Genomic DNA, 20,283 nt, shown 5'->3' with positions numbered 1-20,283 from the left:
AAGGTGCTTTCAAGCAAATTCTTAAAGAGATCATAGTATTGCAACCTCATGAGAAGTTTTAGAAATGTAGACTTGCAGAGTTGAACCTGAGTTAACCATCTTCTTAGACCAAACTGTGAATGTGAGCTAGAGCGCAGCACAGATGAGGCACTACAGTACTTTAATGTCTTCACTGGTGACAACTCACTGTGATCCAGCTCTCAGATTCTTAACTGTACTTCTCTCCATGCCTCCTTATTTCTTCTGAGATTCCCATTCTGGGGCCATGCCAAATTAGTTGGCAAGAGGCAAAGAGAGCTACCTGACCCCAAACCCCAATTCCAGGCTCTCTACTTTCCATATTGCCACATCTCTTTCTCCCACACTCTTCCCCCCCTTACTTTTCACATATCACTCTGCAAATAGTAATCAAAGCAACACTACTATTATCTTTGGAAAGAATATATCAATGAGTTGTCCTATGAATCTCTAGGATCCTGAGGCACCATTCCCCTCTATGTTATATTTCTCCTATTAGAACACAAATTCATTTAGAGTAAAAACGACTTCTCTTTGTATTTTAATTCCCAATGTTATGGCACTGTATGGTATATGGTAAACATTTATTCAAGGTTTTTTCATTCATTCATCTATCAAAAAAATGTCCATTAAACTACCATCCAATTGGTTCCTTCAGGTATTATGAAAAGTGTTTTGAAAATGCAGTAAGCATGAATATATATGAATTAATATATACTTTATTGATTTTCCAGCTTTCAGTCTTCCCTTACCAATCCCTCCTTTTCATCCACATTGTAACATCCAAGCCCTTAACCCTTTACTTCTCTCCCAGGCCATGCTAGCTACTTTCTCCTCTTTTCTCCATCTTGATCCCTTTGTGAACAAATTCAACTAAATACATTTATATTGAATACCCAGCTTCAATTCTTCTTGAGTCCCTGTTCCCTATTCATTGATTGAGGCCTGCCAAGCCTCAGCATTAGATCACTCCCACCATCTGCTATTTTTGCTCCTACACACATGCTGCTAAAGGAAGATGGAAGAATAACCATTCTGACTGGATCCATGATAAATTTATGTTACACAACCTTAGGGGACCCTGCTGCTAGGTAATCCTATTATATTTCCCTCAACTCACTATCCCACTCTCCACAGTTGCTCTTCCAAACTTTTTCATCCCTTCTCAAAACTTTTTGTTTTTCCCTCCCCCACTCTCTTAGCTGAGATCCTTGCCTCATATTTTACAGAAAAAAAATTGAGTTTATGTATTGTTAGCTCCATCTTCTCTTCCTAATTTCATATCACTTATAAGTCTTACATCCCTGTCTCCTCCTGAACTCTGTTTCACATGATGAGATGGCCTTACCCCTTAACAGGATAACCTCTTCTACCTGCTTAAGTGATCTCATTTATTTCTGTCTCCTCCTAGAAATTACTCCCTCATTCCCACTCTATTTCTTATTTTCAATCTCATGCTGTCTACTGTCTTATTTCCTACCACCTAAAACATGTCTCTTTCCCATTCTCAAAAAGCCTTTACATCTCCACTAAATATTGACCTATATCTCTTCTTCTCTCTATAGTTAAACCCTTCAAAAAAGTGGTTTGGAATAGGAACCTCTACCTTCTCTGCTCTCATTCTATTTTAATCCCTTTCAATTCAGCTACCAATTTATTCCACTGAAATTCTCCCTCCAAAATTATCAAAGATCTCTTAACTGCCATATGCAATGAATGACCTTTTCTCATTCCTCATGTTCCTGATAGCAATTCAGCCTATGACACTGCTGATCATCCTATCTTCCTTCACACTCTCTTCTTCCTAGAATTTTATGAGATAACTTCTTTCTTGGTTCTCCTCTTACTTATTTGTTTGCTCATTCTCAGTTTCCTTTGTTGGTTTGTCTTCTAGATCATACCCTCTAATCAAAGATGTTCTCCAGGGTTCTTTCCTGGTTCCTCTTCTCTTCTCCCTTTCTACTACTTCACTTGGTCATCACCTCAGTTTTCATGGATTTAATTACCATTTCTAGATTGATGATTCTCAAATCTGCCTACCTACCCTTATCTCTCTTCTGACATCCAATCTTTTTCATACTGTCCATCAGATATCTCAGGTCAGTTAGGTGGTGCAATGAATAGAGCCCTAGTTCTAGGGTTGGGAAGACCTGGATTGAAACCTGGCCTTTAGACACTTACTAGCTATTAGCTGTGTGACCCTGAGCAAGTTACTTAATGTTGTTTGCCTCAATTCCTCATCTCTAAAATGAGCAGTAGAAGGAAATGGCAAACCACTCCAATATCTTTGCCAAAGAAACCCATTTGGACACAACCAAAATGACTCAACAATAATATCAGGCAACTCAAACTGGATGTCCAGTAGACACCTTAACCTGGACATATTCAAAACTGAACTCACTTTTCCCCTTAAATTATTTCTTCTCATCTTCCTTATTACTGTGGAGGTTAAGATCATCTTCCCAGTCCCTTAAGTTTACAACCTAGGTGTCATCTTCAACTTCTCATTGTCTTTCAGTCCACCTACATATTTCTTGCATGGTCCTATTTTTCTCCTCTGAGACAGCTATCATTTTGGTGCAGGTCCTCTTCTACTTATTCCTGAACTATTTCAAAAGTTTGTTGGTAAGTCTCTCCCCACTGTTGTTGTCTTCATCAAAGATTGTGAACTCCTTGAATGTAGGGTCTGTCTTTTGCCTCTTCAGCTTTGCACTGTAGTTGTTTGTCTAGAACTGAATATTTTCTTAACAAATGTTTATTGACTGACTACCATATGCATTACTTGCCTTTTTTATTTCATTTTACTTGGTTTTTGAAAGGCAATGGGGTTAAGTGACTTGCCCAAGGTCACATAGCTAGGTAATTATTAAGTGTTTGAGGCAGCAATTGAACTCAGATCATCCTGACTCCAGAATCAATGCTCTATTCACTGTATCACTGAGTTGTCTTTCTCAAATGGAAGAATGTTAATGGCATGTGAGGAAAAACTACTCACTTTTATATTTTAGATAGCATTTTTTTATTCCTAAACTGACAATATATCCTTTGGATATGACCAAATAAAGATGTGATAGTAAATAAATAACCATATTTATTCTCAACAGTATAAAAGAAAAAAAAAATAAAAATTTTGATAAACTAAGAATTAAATTAATAAAACCAGAACAATTTACATAATAACATTGTAAAAACAAAACATTTTGAAAATTGATCTATGATCAGTAGAAAGACTGATTTCAGAGAAATGAAGGAGACAGACAGACAGACACAGAAAGACACAGACACAGAGAGACACAGGAAGACACAGAGAGACAGAGAGAGACAGACAGAGACTGGTGTGAGTAGCTAGAAAATGTGTCAATTGTGTGTTTAGCCAGTGAGGGAATTCATTTAGCTTTATTGCGCATATTTCTAAGAATAAATTTGCTTCACTTTCCCTTTTTCCCCCCAGAGGCAGTAGGTGAGAGATATAAAACTCATAAAAGAGATTTAAAAATGCAAAAAAAAAATTAGAGGTGGGGGTGGTGCTACAGATATAGACTGTAGCAAGTCTGAAGTATTGGCTTAATTGTTTTATTTTGCTCTAAGAGAACTTTCAGGGGCTTTTTATTATAATAATATAATATAATATAATATAATATAATATAATATAATAATATAATATCACGAATGTCAATACACTTTACTGTTATAAAACAATACATTAAAAAAGAAATATAATCTTACTCTGCCATACAATAGCATATAAGTAGTCAAGGTTTTACAGTTCTTTCCTTTCAAGAGAGTTCACAGGTCAGATTCAGTACCTTTTCTTAGAGGGCATTGAGGGAAATAGTTGGGAATACTTTCATATAAGTTAACTTGATTGATGCTAATGTCAAAACAGTTTTTCAAATAAACAACTGTTTTGATTTTTTACCATTCCTTTCTTTATCTTTGTCAAGAAAACCCCATGGATGTTGCTCATGGTGATCACAAAGAATCAGTCATGACTGAAAGAAATAATTCAGGTATTGTATGCTTATATTATAATTTGCTTCCTTCAATAAGAATGACAGAATTTTACTCCAAGGGCAGAATAGTATTACCATAATCAAATAAGAAAAATTTTAGTTGGAAGAATAGGAAATGTAATAAGCCAGCAATTATAGCAGATAAAGTTTATTGTAATAGTTTGCCTTAAATAATTAATGAAAACAATTTTACTTTCAGCTAAGTCAATTTTATTGAGATACAACGCAAAGTAAATATTCTTTGGCTGGTTTGCTCACTATAATGTCAAAAATTGAAATTATATATGTATACATATAACTTGTATGACAATATTCATAAACTCAAAAAGGTCAAGGAAGGAATGGTAAAAACTAAAAACAGTTATTTATTTGAAAAATTGTTCTGATATCAGCATCACTCAAGTTAACTTATATCTGACTAAAAGGAATAAGTTTTGTCATAAAAACTTTCTGGAGTATGTTCATTTTCATTTATGTTAAAGATACATAAAGAAATTCTTCCTAAATGAATTCTTAATAAATACTAATCATTTCCAATTTGATAAATTTTAAGTTCATAAGTTTTAAGTACATTCCAAAGTTTCTGTGCAAAAGTACATGCTTTAATGCCTAAACTTGATTTCATATTTTTCCATGATTACTTTTGAATCATAAAAACAGATTATTCATAATATATAAATACAATTAAAAGTCATGACAGTTATACAGATTCTATAATACTGCAATTATAATCCCAAGTAAAATGATATTTCAGCTTTATAAATATTAGTTATCTTTTTAAAGGAAAGACTGAATATCAATTTCTCTTAACATAATCCAATATAAGAAGTTAAACATTTTTGTTTTATTATAAATTTATTAGTGACCTTCATTGCCTAAATTTCACAGCTTGCATAATTTTGAAGTCACCACTAAAGTTTACTTAAAATATAATGGTTCAACTGAAAAAATATTTTCAATTTAATTACAATAGAATATAGTAAGATACTTCCCTTTCTGAAGATACAGATTAGAAACCTTTCATGCCCTCCTGCCCTAGGTGACTCTTGTACATGCCCTCCTGGAAACCTGGTGTAGGGATTGAGGAATGGGGGGGGAGCATGCATCCAACTGCTGATGATTTAAATCTAGCTCTCCTGATATTTTGTAAATAACACAACAGCATAAAGACCCTTGGTTGAAAATCCCTTGCTATCAGGATATGACCAATTCATCTGTTTTTCTAAATGATTATGTCATTGATTATATATATATAACTGATTATATCACTTATAAGGTTTCTCCTGTGAAATTCTTTATTTGCAAATTTTTGTGGACACTCATGCCCAGTATTTACTTCTCCACTGCTTTCTGGTGTGACATGATGGCAAATTATGTTTTTAAGTTTAACGTTATCAACCCATTTTGTTTCTTAGTTTAGTTGTACATTAGCTCCCAATACCTTCACCTACCCCCCCCCTTATACTTTATTTTTTACTTTAAAACTGGGAAGAAGAGGATTATTTGAATCTCTTTTTGATTTGAACTCAGTTTTGGCATCATTTTCAATGTTAACCTTTGAAATTTTAACATTCTTTCCTACTTCAGCCCCATTTCCTGAAAAGCAATGATGCATCCAGAATAACACAGAAATCAATGGAAAAGGTAATTGAAATCTATAATTCCATTCCCCCCCACACACACACCTTTGGTCATTTTTCTTCTTAAACTGAAAAATTATTTTAGTGAAGTCTTTGTAGGTATTTGAGAGTTAGGGGAAAATGAGATAAAGTTGATTAACAGGTCATTAGAAGGTAGGAATTCAGAGATAGTTTCAGATATAACATTATGGTTTGGGAAGAATAAACTAAGATGGTTATTATAGCTCCAAGTCATTATTCTCAGGTACTTTCCTGTTTCGAAATGTACCATGGGACTGACATCACTATATCCCAGGGAAAAAACAAAAGAGAAAGAACAAATAATAATGAAGGTGATGTGAATGAGTTATCTAACCAGAAAGTAGTTGATGAATGGCTGTTCTTTTTAAAATATTTTATTTTTGTTCAAATTACATGCAAAATTTTTTAACATTCATTTAAAAAAATGAATTCTAGAAGAGACATACATGATGGTAGTGTGAAGCTAGGAAGCTCCTAGAGCTTTTTCAAAACAATTTGAAACGAATTCTCTACACAGACTTTAAAGCTATAGATCTCACAAAACAAACAAGTTCTTGATTCAAGATATCATGGAGAAACTTCAGTAGAGATCTGCCTCTCCTGAATAAAAGGGAAATATAGTCCGATGAAGGCAGAAGAACTAGAAAGTCAGAGGGAGGCTCTTAGCCACAAAGCAGCTTAGGTTAAGAATCAGCAAGCCAGAGTTGCATCAGATAAGCAGTGAGGGTTACAATTTCCAGCTCAGAAGACAAAGTTTGAGCCCTGGGAATGCTGCTATAACAGATGGGTTACCTTAACATAAGGAACAAAACACTGCATAGACAATGCCTTAGCATGAAGGAGAGAACAAACCTCTATATAGGCAACATCATGGCTAGCAATAAACCAAGGACCAGATCCTAATCCCAACACAAAAAAACTTGGAGATATACTCCCTGAGTCCCAGGAAGAGAATTCAACAATCAAAATAATCAAAAAAAACCCCACAAACCATTAAAATCTATTATTCTTAGAAGGATGAGAAAAAAAAAACATCTCAAAAGAGGAAAGCAGTGACAAAATGCCTACATGTGAAGCCTCAGAAAAGTTTATGAATTGATCTCTAATCCAAAAAGGCTTCTTGGAAGAGCTCAAAAAAGGATTTTAAAAATAAAGAACAGAAGAAGAAAAACATGGTGAAAAGGAATGAGAGTCAAGAAATCATCCCCTTTAAAAGCAAAAATAATCAACTGAAAAAAGAATTAATCCATCAAAAAGTAAAATTATTCAACTAGAAAAGAAAAAGTAAAATTAACCACCTGGAAAAAGAAACACAAAAGCTAACTGAAGAAAAGATAACCCCCCAAATGAGAATTGGACAAATGGAAACTAATGATTCTATGAGACACCAAGATTCCATCAAACAAAACCAAAAGGCTAAAAAAAAAGAAAATGTAAATTACTTCTTAGAAAAAAAAAATGATCAACCTGGAAAATAGTTCCAGAAGAGATAATTTACAAAATATTGATCTACCTGAAAACCTCTATCAACAAAAGAGCCTGGAAAATATCTTTCAGGAAATGATCATGAAAAACTGTCAAATATCTTAGAATTGGAAGACAAAATAGTGCTTGAAAGAACCACTGACTACCTCCAGAGATACCAGAATAAAAACTCCAAGAAATATTATAGCTGAATTTCAGAACCCTCAGCAAAAGAAAAAAAAATACCGCAAACAGCCAAAAAGAAAAAATTTAAATACCAAAGAACTACAGCCAGGATTACTTCAGGACTTATCACCTTCAACAATAAAGGATCAAAAAGTCTAGAATATGATATTTCAGAAGGCAGAGGACTTGGATTACAAAAAATTCAACATATTCCTTCAGGTGAAAAGATGGATTTTCTGTGTAGAGGACTCTCAAAATTATCTGTTTAAAAAACCAAAACTGAACAGAAAATTTGATCTTTAAATATAAGGCTCAAGAAATACATAAAAAGGTCAACATAAAGGGGATAAAATAGTAGTCAAGAACATGAAACCATATATATACCTACTAGGGAAGACAATACTTGTAAATCTCGAGTGTTGTATTTCTCTTAGGATAGTTAAAAGAAGCATACTTAGAGAAATGATATGGATATAGATTGATCATGAAAGTGATGATACTTTAGCTCATACTTTAGATCATAAGTGTTAAATATAATTAGAAGGAGTGTCCTTAGAGGGATTTTGTGAAATGATTTTGCTTTATATTATAAAAATTGTGAAAATTATATTTCTATAGATATAGATAATATAGAGGACACTTGAAAAGAGGATGTGGTATAAATTAATTAAAATTTTTTTAAAATGAGTTCCAAATTCTCTCCCTCCCTCTCTATCTCCTCCTTGAGCAGGTAATTTGATATGTTATACAGGTGCAGTCTTTCAAAACACGTTTCCATATTAGTCATGTGGTAAAAATACACACATGCACACACACACATACACACACACACACGAAGTTTTTTTTTTTTATAGACTCTGGTGTGCATTCAGTCTCCATCAATTCTTCTCTAAAGGTGGATAGCATTTTTCACCATTAGTCTTTTGATTTTGCCTTAGATTACTGCACTGTTGAGAATACTAAGTCATTGACAGTTGATCAGCAAACAGTATTGCTATTATTGTGTAAAATATTTTCCTGCTTCTGTTCACTTCACTTTGTATCAATTCATCTAAGTCTTTCCAGGTTTTTCTGAAAGCATTGTATTCATCAGTTCTTTTGGCAAAATAGTATTCTATCACAATCATATACCACAATTTATTCAGTCAATCCCCAATTGATTTGCATTTTTCCAGTACAAAAACAGGCATTATAAATATTTTTGTACATATAGGTTGTTTTACTTTTCATTTGACCTCTTTGGGATACAGACCTAGAAGTGGTGTTGCTGGATCAACAAGTATGCATAGATTTGTAGTTCTATGAGCACAGTTCCAAATTACTCTCCAGAATTGTCAGATCCATTCACAACTCCATTAGTGCCTTAGTATTTGAATTTTCCTTCATTTCCTCCAATATTTGTCATTTTCCTTATCTGTCATATTAACTAATCTGTTAGATGTGAGGTTGTTGTTTTAACTTGCATTTTTCTAATCAATAGTAATTTAGAGCACTTTTATAAATATAATTATAGGCAGTTTTGATTTTTTTACTTGAAAACTGCCTGTTGATATCCTTTGATATCAATTAGGGAATGATTTTTATTCTTAACATTTTGACTCAGTTCTCTACACATTTGACAAATGAGACCTTTGTTGGAGAAACATGATGCAAAATTTCTTCCTAGTTTTCTGCTAAGAATTACTATTTAATGAACTTTGCATTACAGACATTAGCAGTTAAGAAGCTTTTATTTTATTTTATTTTTGTCTTCCTTGGCAAGGTCAAAGAATAAGTCATTTAGATATGCCTTTGCTAGCAGTGAAAGTGGAGAGAAAAAAATCCCGGGGGGGGGAACCCCAAAACATTTAAGCTGAATACTATAGAAGATAATAGTTATATTATGTACATTACAGAAAGAAAAATGATACATTGATGAAAAAAATCATACATTGACAATAGAGAAATTGTCTTTTAAATTACAGAAGAAATTAACTGGAAAGAAGTTCAGATATAATTTTTATATACTCGGATAAAAATATACACAGTTTGGGTAATGAACAAAGACTTAATATTTTACATCAAAAGTGAATATTCCCTTATTAATGTCTTTTAGACTTGGTGGGCTGGAATCAAATCATATAAGGAACAGAAGAATTGCACTAAACATGAAAATTCATAATAGAGAGTATATAGGTAAAGATATAAGGATAAAAATAAATGATAACACTTTGGGCAGATACTATAAAACCTATGACCAAAATAGAGAACATCAATAAGATTTTCATAATATAGATCACAAAACTTATGAAGACATGATTAATTAATTGATTAAAAATCATTTATTATGTACTATGTGAGAGTCACTATGCTGAGGGTTTGAGATAAAGATATAAGCAATCAAGACCTACCAAATTTATAACTTCAAGCAGCTTACATTAGAATAGGGGAAGATACATAAATGAGAAGCAGGTTAAGGCATGTATACAGAGCTATGGTTGGGAAGTCATATTAAATAAAAGATTAGTTGAAAATTCTCCTATCAGAGCCGAGAGTCCCAGGGAGCAGAGTCCAGGATCAGGTAAAAAGAGAATGAGGAGAAAGTCTCAAGTGAAGGTTGCAGGGTTTGGGCATGGCTAAGAAGGATTCATACTTGTGACTAAAGTTACAACTTGTTGGAAATTCCATTTATTTTGTTGATAATTTATCTGTCAAAATATTTAGGAAGCAATACATCCCTTGTAATCTGGATTTAATTTCAACCAAGAACTAGAGGCTAAAGTTGAACCAGTGGATAATCATGTCCTAACATTTCCTAAGGGAGCAGTAAACATATATACATAGATGCCTTAAATATTTTCAACAATAAGCATTTTCCAAGAACTGTGCTAGGCTCTATGGATACAAAACCAAAAATGAAACTAACTTTTTTGAGATTACATTCCATCAAGGGAGACAACATATGTTTATATACACATATACATCTTCTCTATGTAAGTTTTGTGAGCTAAATTAGGAATACAACATTCTATCTTTTAGCCAAAGATTCTGTCTCTTTGTATGGGTGTATGTGTATGCTTGTATTTGAATGTGTATGTATGTATGAGGCAAAAAGACATTTCCTGATTGTGTGACCTTGAACAAGTCACTTAACTTCAGTTTACCTTAATTCACTGGAGGAGGAAATGACAAATGACTCCAGCACCTTTGCCAAGAAAAACTCATAGACAAAATGGTCCATAAAGTCATGAAGAGTCTTCTGGAGCAATCTTTGTCTTCAACACATCCTATCTCTTCTAACTCCATCATTTCATCACAGGATAATGCAGTTGTTGTTTCACAAACCAGCAATAGTACTGTAAGTCAAGCAGTTTCTAAAGATCAGATTCAGCAATCAACATATACTACTGATTCTTCATTTTTTCCATTGTGTTTAACTGATGAAAATATCAATGAAACAATTTCAATTGTGGATGATATTGCTGAGGATCAAAAAACTATTGAGTTAAACATGAAACTTTGACAAAAACTTGCATGCTTAGAGGTTAAACTTAAAGCATCTGAAGAAGAAAAACAGGGAATTAAAAAGGATTTAGAAACATTGATGGAAAAGCATAGAGTTCTAGAAAAAGACTTCTTAAAAGAAAAAGAAGATGAAGAAGTTTTTCTAAAGGATAAATATAAAATGCTTCAGGAAAAACATAAACACCAACTGGAAAATATGAGGAAAGCTGGGCATGAAACTTTGAGCATTATTACAGAAGAATATAAGGCATTACTACAGACTACAGTTAAGCAGCAAGAACAAGCTATTGAAAAACAGTATATCTATGCCATTGAAAAACAAGCTCGAAAATGTGAAGAGTTGCTTAATGCTCAGCATCAGAGACTTCCGGATATGCTTGATGCAGAGAAAGAACAACTTACAGAAAAACTAAAAGAAGCTTTGACTCAACAATCTCAAGATCAGAAGGAAATATTGGAAAAGTGTTTGGCAGAAGAAGTGCAAAGAAGTAGAGATGCATTAGCAACTGCAGCAAATATTGAAAAAGAGACAATGAAGGATACTATTTTCAAAGTAGTAGAAGAAGAAAGAAAAAGCTTGGAACAAGTTCATGCTAAAGAGAGAGAAATATGGAAAATTGAGCATGATAAACATCAAGAAAATGTATCCCTGGCAATCCAAGAAGCTTTAAAAGAACAAAGAAAAATAAGTCAGGAAACACTCAAGATAGCAATGGCAGAGGAACAGAAACGAAGTAAAAGGGCTGTGGAAGAAGCTGTGAGAAGAACAAGAAATGAACTGATGGAGTATGTAAAAGAACAGAAGAGAGTAAGTGAACAATGTGCTGTGAAAAATAGTCATGTCTGGAATTTTAGAGCTGTACTTCCATGCTATAATCAGTTTTTAAAATAGATTTTCATAATGAATTCAAACATTTGTTCATATATTTGAGAATGAGGATATTTAAACCATCTAGGTTAGAGACCTAGAAATCTTCTACTAGGATTATTTTTTTAACCATTTAAAACACATTTTATTCTTTGCAAAATAATTCATTAGACATTATCCCAATAGGAAATACAAAATTTCCAGTTTGGCATTTGAATATTCTGAGATTAGCAATTATTATAGAATAATTTTGATATTCAAATTTTAATAGTTGTCCAAAAATCCTACTAAATCAATATTTTATTTTACAGACTATGTAATTAAAACACTAAATAATTATGAATCCATTATTTTAAATATTCTAAAATTTTTTTAAAAGGCCACTAAAAGGGTAATTGTCAGAATCATAGTTAATAAACATTTAGTAAGAGACTATAGTATATCAGACATTTATGCTTAGCACTAATTATAGAATGATTTAGGTACTCTACTCTTTAAAATTAATTTTTAGAAGTTCCAGAGAAATCACTTTTGTTAAACTTTTTCTATAGTCTCCTATTCTCTGAAAATATAGCATTTCTAAAATAGATTATAATAATTTCTCTTTTGATTTTGTTTTCATATCTCTTGTTTTGTGTTGTTCATATCAGATAGAATTCTTCAAAGATCTGTTTCATTTTCAGTTTTATAAAATAAATAAGGAAATTATTAAAATTTTGTACAGTCTGAAATTAAAAATATTGCTTAATTAGATGGGAACCATCATAATTGTACAGCAGACTTATGCATACCTAATAAATAAAATAGATTCAAATGATGGTAAATGATTCCATTAAGATCAACAAAATTATGACTGCTGTTCTTCATAATTGAACAAGACCATGACATCAAATGATGTAACATACACAATATACTAATTACAGGGAGGAGAACATCATGCAAAGGCATCCTCACTTTCTTTTCCAGAAAAATTATCATCCCATGGCCTGATTTAATAGGAAACAGAACTTCTGGTCATAGTCTGTATGCTGTGGGAATCTTTGGCTTTAAGGATAGGTACCTCCCATAACAGTGAGATACCATAATGCACCAGCAATGCTCCAGCAATGCTGGCAAAGTGCCAGAACATGATTTATGGCAACATATTGTCAACAACATGATGTATCCAATATTTTAAAATATCACTTGGAGCTATCATCCTATATCTCCTTCCTTTTTTCAGTTAAACTCCCTGAAGTAACTATTATTAAAAAAATAAATTTCTTTAGACATTTTATTAGTATTTTTCTTTTAAGAATAAAACAAGGGGGCTGGCTAGGTGGCGCAGTGGATATAGCACCGGCCCTGGAGTCAGGAGTGCCTGAGTTCAAATCCGACCTCAGACACTTAGTGATTGCCTAGCTGTGTGGCCTTGGGAAAGCCACGTAACCCCATTTGCCTTGCAAAAACCTAAAAAAAAATAAAAATAAAAAAAGAATAAAACAAGGAAGATAAAGATTAAGGAGATTTCACTTGTATTTTAATATATCTGGGAGAGCATATAACATTATAAAAAAGATGATACTTATGATAAAAAAACAAAAAAGGAAGAAACAAATGTACTATTTTGACTTTTTCCTTCAGAGATTTTTGAAAGCCTGAAAAAGAAGATTGCAGGCTAGATTGTTAGGCCAATGCTAAGGCTAAGGTGCCGCAGTAATACTCATAGAAACTGGACTTAAGATTGATATAGGGAACTTTCAGATAAAAAAAAGCTTTATCAATGTAGGTTGGCACTTTCTTTGGAGATGACTAGAGCAATAATAGGTTAAATGACTTCACACATAGTAGATACTTAATAAATGTTTGTTGATTGACTAATTGACTTGCCCAGGGTTACACACACAGTATTAATTTGACATCACAGTCAGCTATGCATTATATGCATAGTGCATTACATGCCATAGTGCCTATAGTTGAAATACTCTAAATAATTAGTTAAAGAAATGGGAGGGTAGAAAAAAAGTTTTGCTCTGGAAGAGTTCTTCCCTGCTGCAAATGGAAATCTATTTTTAATACAATGAATAAGGAAGAAATATCCTATTTTGACTTCTGGAATACTATAAGAAGTTATGAATTGTTTTTTCTCTGTATTATTTTTATGAGTCTTATGATATCCTATTTAATGTGAATACCTTCCAATCCTAAACTACTCACAAAAATTAACCTGACACTGAAATAATTTTGGAAAGAAACACTATAAAATATATAAAATTTTAGAATATTTAAAATAATGGATTCATAATTATTTAGTGTTTTAATTACATAGTCTGTAAAATAAAATATTGATTTAGTAGGATTTTTGGACAACTATTAAAATTTGAATATCAAAATTATTCTATAATAATTGCTAATCTCACAATATTCAAATGCCAAACTGGAAATTTTGTATTTCCTATTGGGATAATGTCTAATGAATTATTTTGCAAAGAATAAAATGTGTTTTAAATGGTTAAAAAAAAAGAGTTAGGACAGATGAAGAAACCACTGCAAAAGTCCAGTATGAACTAAGGTAATCTTTGTAAACAATGAGAAAAGAATGGATGCTGGTGATTTTGTGTAGATACAAATAACAAGAGCTGACAAGTGAGAGACTGTGTGGAGGGAAAGTGAGGAGTAGAAAGTAACTCTGAATTTGTGAATTAGGGAAGTCAGATTCTCAATACTGGCTCTGGAGGAACAGAAGATGAGTCTCTTTCTGATATGATGCATTTGACATAATTTATTTTTTTTTGCTATTTGAAGGTTACTTCATTTTTTTAGAATGATTTTATCTGAGTTTTATAATTTTTCCCAATTCTTGCTTCCCTCCCCCGCAACCCCCACAGAAGGTATTCTGTTCATCTTTACATTGTTTCCATTGTATACATTGATCTCAGTTGAATGTGATGACAGAGAAATCATATCCTTAAGGAAGACAAATAAAGTATGAGATAGCACAATTACATAATAACATAATGGCTTTTTTAAAAATTTGAAAGTAATAGTCTTTGGTCTTTGTTCAAACTCCACAATTCTTTCTCTGGATACAGATGGTATTCTCCATTGCAGATATCCCAAAATTCTCCCTGGTTGTTCCACTGACAGAATGAACAAGTCCATCAAGGTTGATCATCATCCCCACGTTGCTGTTAGGGTGTACAATGTTTTTCTGGTTCTTCTCATCTCACTCAACATCAGTTCATGCAAATGCTTCCAGGCTTCCCTGAATTCTCATCCCTCCTAGTTTCTAATAGAACAATAGTGTTCCATGATATATATGGCTTAACAAACTGTGATATATATATATCACAGTTTGTTAAGCCATTCCCCAATTGAAGGACATTCACTTCATTTCCAATTCTTTGCCACCACAAACAGAGCTGCTATGAATACTTTTTGTGCAAGTGATATTTTCACCCTTTTTCATCATCATTTCTTCAGGGTATAGACCCAATAGTGGTATTGCTGGATCAAAGGGTATGCACATTTTTGTTGCCCTTTGGGCATAATTCCAAATTGCTCTCCAGAAAGATTGGATGAGTTCACAGCTCCACCAACAATGTATTAGTGTTCCAGATGTCCCGCATCCCTTTCAACACTGATTTTTGTCCTTTCTGGTCACATTGGCCAGTCTGAGAGATGTGAGGTGGTACCTCAGAGATGCTGTAATTTTCATTTCTCTAATAAGTAATCATTTGGAGCAATTTTTCATATTACTATGGATTGCTTTGATTTCCTCAGCTGTAAATTGCCTTTGTGTAATTCTTTGACCATTTGGCATTTGGCATAGCTATGGTATCTGAGGTTTGAGTCCTTGATATGTTGTTAGAGATACAAGTTTGCAGTTCAGAAGAGACTCTGGCAAGATAGAATCATCTGCATAGAGATAATAAAAAACTTACAGTAGTAGATGAGTTCACTAAGTGAACAACAATGGTGAGAGAAAAGAGTTGAGGACAGAGATTTGTCACATGCTAGTCTCTTTTGACCTCATCTCAGCTTCCTTTGAGTCTAAATCCATAGACCTATCGTAGGCTATCCCTATGGTATTACCACTTTGGCATTTTAGTCATTCACAGATAATGAAGCTATTAAGCAAATGCAGCCAGAGGCACAAAATGTACCAAAGACAGATCCTACTGGTTCTTTTCTCAGAGAGAAGGAATATTAGGGAATCACAACAATTTACAAATTGTATTATTCTCATGGGGGCCCTCAACCACCATAGTAACTTCAATGTTTCTGGCTATAAAAGATCGCATCTTTACCCTTATACTTTATTATTCTATGCTCACAGTATAATAAAAAGGTTAATCCAAATATAAATATACCTGAAATGGCTATATTGACCAGTTTACTTAAAAACAAACTGCATGAAAATGAGAATGCCTAGCAAGAGATTCATAACAGCATAAATATCTATTAATCTTTTACCTTCTAAGTATTTGGAATGGAAGTCTAATACTAGAACTTTGCTTCCCATTTCCCCAGAACGGTAGGTCTTATAAAAGTGATGTGTCAGTAATTCTATGTTAGTCAAAGGAAATGGTTTTCTATTATTACAGTGCAGGGATTTTTCCCTTTGAATTGGTCTCTACATAAAAGTCGGCAACATCATCAAAAATCATTAGTTCTAGAATAAAACTTAGAATGTAGAACACAGCATTTTTACTTCTAATCCCTTGAGGGTAGTTAAGAAACAGGCTTGGAGGATACAAATCAGAGGATCAAGAGATTTAATCCAAATTGTTATACATGACCTGATGAGTCTAGAATTAGTGAAAAGACATTTAAAGTATTATATCTTTGCTATGTGATATGGATATCTCTTTTTTTTCATTACTTCTAGTTCACTGTCACACCAACCCACATTTTGAAGTCTCTCTAAGAGGTCAATTGAAGAAGTCTCTATTTCTGCCTCTGTATCTATCCATCTTTTTCTGGGCACAGGTACACTCTCAGATTAGTTACCCAACTTTTCTTTTCTTCTCTTGTTTATGTCTTAGTGATTGGGATTTGAAGCTACCAAGTAAATCACTTCAAGTACACTACAGGGCTTTGGGAGAAGCACTAGATTGTTAATATTATCCTGTCCAACCCATAAAAATGTATATTGGATTCAGTTTAATTCAACCAAAAATTTCAACATTAACTTTCAAGGTAATCAATGCAAATTAAGCATGGGACAACTTTTTTTCCCACTTCACAAAAAATGTAAAAGACAGAAAACATTCAGAGGAAGTAAAAAACTTAAGTCAATTTATTAAGTACATAGTATGTGCTAGGCACTACTGGGAGCAATGAACATATACAGAACACACACTTAAAAGATTCAGATGAACTCAAACGCAGATAAAGTAAAAGTATAAAGCAGTCAATGGGTCATCATAAACTTCCTTTTAAAGGTAACTGAACTTGAATTGTCACTGGGACAATCTTCTAATGTTCTAGTGATTCCATGTTTCTTACAGAATGCTGAACAGTTCTCTCCCCATTCTCCCACCCTTGAAGTCTGGTATCATTTTATGGTTTAGACATCACCTCCTTTCAAATAGTGAATATATTTTGGTGGCTGTTAAATAAACAGTTCCCTTCCCGCACTGTCCTAGTATTAGGCGGTAGTAAAATTGAGGTTTCTAGGACTACCATGACATGGCTTTTGTCCCTCATTTCCTCCTGGAGTTACATGTTCTTTCTCCAAGCCTAGATGTTATTCAAGATCCATGGGAAGTGATCTTTTGCTTTCTTTCTTTACATCTCATGCCTAAACATTCGAATTTGAGAACTGTCAAACTTGAAGCAATAGCAGGCAATACACTAAAGCTGATACTCCCTGTGAGACCTTCTTTGCCTGGTGGCTTGCAGAACAGATTTCAGAATTAAACACCTACAAACTCAGCACTCTCCCTCCATTAAACATGAGTTTGAGGATCAGAAACCCTATTCCTGAGCTCCCCACTTAAGCCATAGGAGCACAGATAGAACTGCTTCTGTCATGTACCCTAGCTATGACCATTTCTTGCACTGAGGAAGTCCTCTCTTAGATACTCCCTTCTCAAGTTGCATGAATAGTGAATAATATGCTGGATATGGACTCAGAAGGCCTGAGTTTAAATCCTGCTTTATCCACTTAAAGTTGGGTAATCAAGGGTAAAGTCACTCTGGAAATGCCAGTATTCTCATCTGTAAAAGGAGGGGATAGTAATAACATCTATAAAGTTTGCTGTGATGAAGTATAATAAAAGATAAACCATAAAATGCATGATTATCATTATTATTAATTAATGATTTCAAGACTTCCTTCCACAAATAATTTATTACAGGAAGTGGGGGAAGAAAACTTTATCTTTTCCCCTTTTTCACAACTCTAGAGACAAGACATAAGAAAAAGAGAATAGGGCTGATATGTTCTATTAGCTCACTTTTATGGTGTACTAAGAAGATTGTGTCTCTAACAAGAGTTGCCCTCTTGACAAGGTCGCATGACCCAATCATTTTTAAGGCAATCCACTCTGTGAAAACCAATCAGGAGACTTTGTGTTCTTTAAATAAGGCACCAATGGACATATCATCTACACCCTCAACAGGACCTGTTTCTCAGTTGCCTACAAATGCTTATGCTCTTTAAGTTGATTGAGAACTTCACCAAATTGATAGGCCAGGGCAGGATGGAGCAGGGATGGGAGGAAGTGAGAAAAAAGAAACATCCCTCATTAATCATGTTTATATATTGGTTATAAAGATATTGAAATTTACATAGAGGGATTTTAGAGTAGTTTCATACCTTATACCTAATTCCGTTCTTCCAAAAATAATGTGCAATTGAGAAAATAGTATTATTACCTCTATTTTATGTCCATGGAAAATAGATCTATGAAAGTTGAACTGGTACTAAAAGTATGATCTGTTGGGGGCAGCTAGGTGGCACAGTGGATAGAGCACCAGCCCTGGAGTCAAGAGTATCTGAGTTCCAATCTGGCCTCAGACATTTAACAATTACCTAGCTGTGTGGCCTTGGGCAAGCCACTTAACCCCATTTGCCTTGCAAAAACCTAAAAAATAAATAAAATAGAAGTATGATCTGTGATAACTAGCCTACACATCTTTTTTTATCATACCATTTTCCTCCCTATTGTACAAAACAAAAGGAAAAAAATCTTCCCATCATATTCTGCCCTATTACACATCTAAGTTAGCGTGTTCAGTACTAGGCAGATATTTTAAGAACATTGACAAATGTATATGGAAGAAAAAGACCAGGTTGATAAGGACAAATTATCCTTTGGCTAACAGCTTAAACAAGTAGGGATAGTTGAAGTTTCAACCAAAAGTGCTATCTCCATAATTACTAATGCTCTATTAATTGCCAAATTGAACAGCCTTTCCCCAATCCTCTTCTTTCTTGTCTTATCTCCAGACTGTGACACTGTTGAGCATCCTCAGCTCCTTGATACTTTCTTCTCTCTAGATTTTTGTGACACTTCTCTCTCCTGTCTCTTCTAATCAATCACATTACTCCTTCCTCTGACTCCAATGCTAGTCATACTTGATAACTAGGGATTTTCCCCAAAGGAAAAGGTTCTGGACCTTCTTCTCTTCTAAACTATTTCACCTAACGATCTCATCAGCTCTCATGATTTCAATTATCTCAATGTCTTGATCGACATTTTCACATCTTCAACTGACTATTTAGATTTTTTTGAATTCAGTGTCTGTAGAATCTTAAATTCAACATGTCCAAAACTAAATTCAGTATCTATCCCCCACAAACTTTACCCTCTTTTTTATCCTATTATTGTCTAGGCTAGGTACCATTATCCTCCCAGCCATCTAGATTTACAACCTACATGTTATATTCATCTTCTCACTCTAAACCTCTACATTCAATCAACTGTCAATACTGTTGTTTCTACCTTAATATATTTCATATATCACCACTTCTTTCTTCTGTTATTGCTACCATGCTCATATAGATTCTCACCCCCTAAAACTTAGACTGTTTTTTTTTTTTGGTTGGGTTGGTTTTTGTTGAGAGGGTGCAATACAGTTAAGTAACTGGGCCAAGGATACACAGCTAGGAAGCATCAAGTGTTTGAGCATGGTCCTCCTGATGCCAGGGCTACTGCTCTATCCGCTGCACCATTTAGCTGCCCCTAAAGCTGAACTGTTGCTGTAGATTGGTTAGTCACCCTCTCAAATTTTTGCTCCAGAGTGAGGAGATGGACTGTAGCCCTTTCTCCACTCAGTTATCAACTGAATTTTCTAAGGCTCAACTCTGACTATGTGACTTCCCCTAGTAAATTCCAGTGGTTCTCTATTATCTACAGGATCCAATATATAATCCTGTTTGACTCTTAAAGTCCATCATAATCTGACTACTTCCTTTCCACTCTCCTTAAACCTTACTAACCTCTAAGTACTCTGCAATACAGGGAAACCGGCCTCCTTGCTGTTCTTACATGATCCTATACACAATGTTTACATTGACTATCGCTATGTCTGAAATTCTCTCCATCCTCATCTCTGCCTTCTGGCTTCCCTGGCTTCC

The 20,283-nt window shown here is 33.8% G+C and overlaps 2 protein-coding genes across 10 annotated transcripts in view; one reads left to right on the top strand and one right to left on the bottom strand.

Moving 5' to 3' along the window:
• The window catches only part of LOC141498932 (uncharacterized), a 48,456-nt gene extending 36,718 nt beyond the window's left edge, over positions 1–11,738 (top strand). The window contains exon 2 of the mRNA XM_074201964.1: positions 11,016–11,738. Within this exon, the coding sequence (XP_074058065.1) occupies positions 11,016–11,738 (723 nt within the window). The remainder of the gene's footprint in view (positions 1–11,015) is intronic.
• Positions 1–20,283, bottom strand: part of PAM (peptidylglycine alpha-amidating monooxygenase) — a 478,021-nt gene that overhangs the window by 331,365 nt on the left and 126,373 nt on the right. The window lies entirely within an intron of this gene.

The sequence above is a fragment of the Macrotis lagotis genome, chromosome X (genome assembly GCF_037893015.1).
Source record: "Macrotis lagotis isolate mMagLag1 chromosome X, bilby.v1.9.chrom.fasta, whole genome shotgun sequence".
Lineage (NCBI taxonomy): Eukaryota > Metazoa > Chordata > Mammalia > Peramelemorphia > Peramelidae > Macrotis > Macrotis lagotis.
This window is presented reverse-complemented; position numbering and strand designations above follow the sequence as displayed.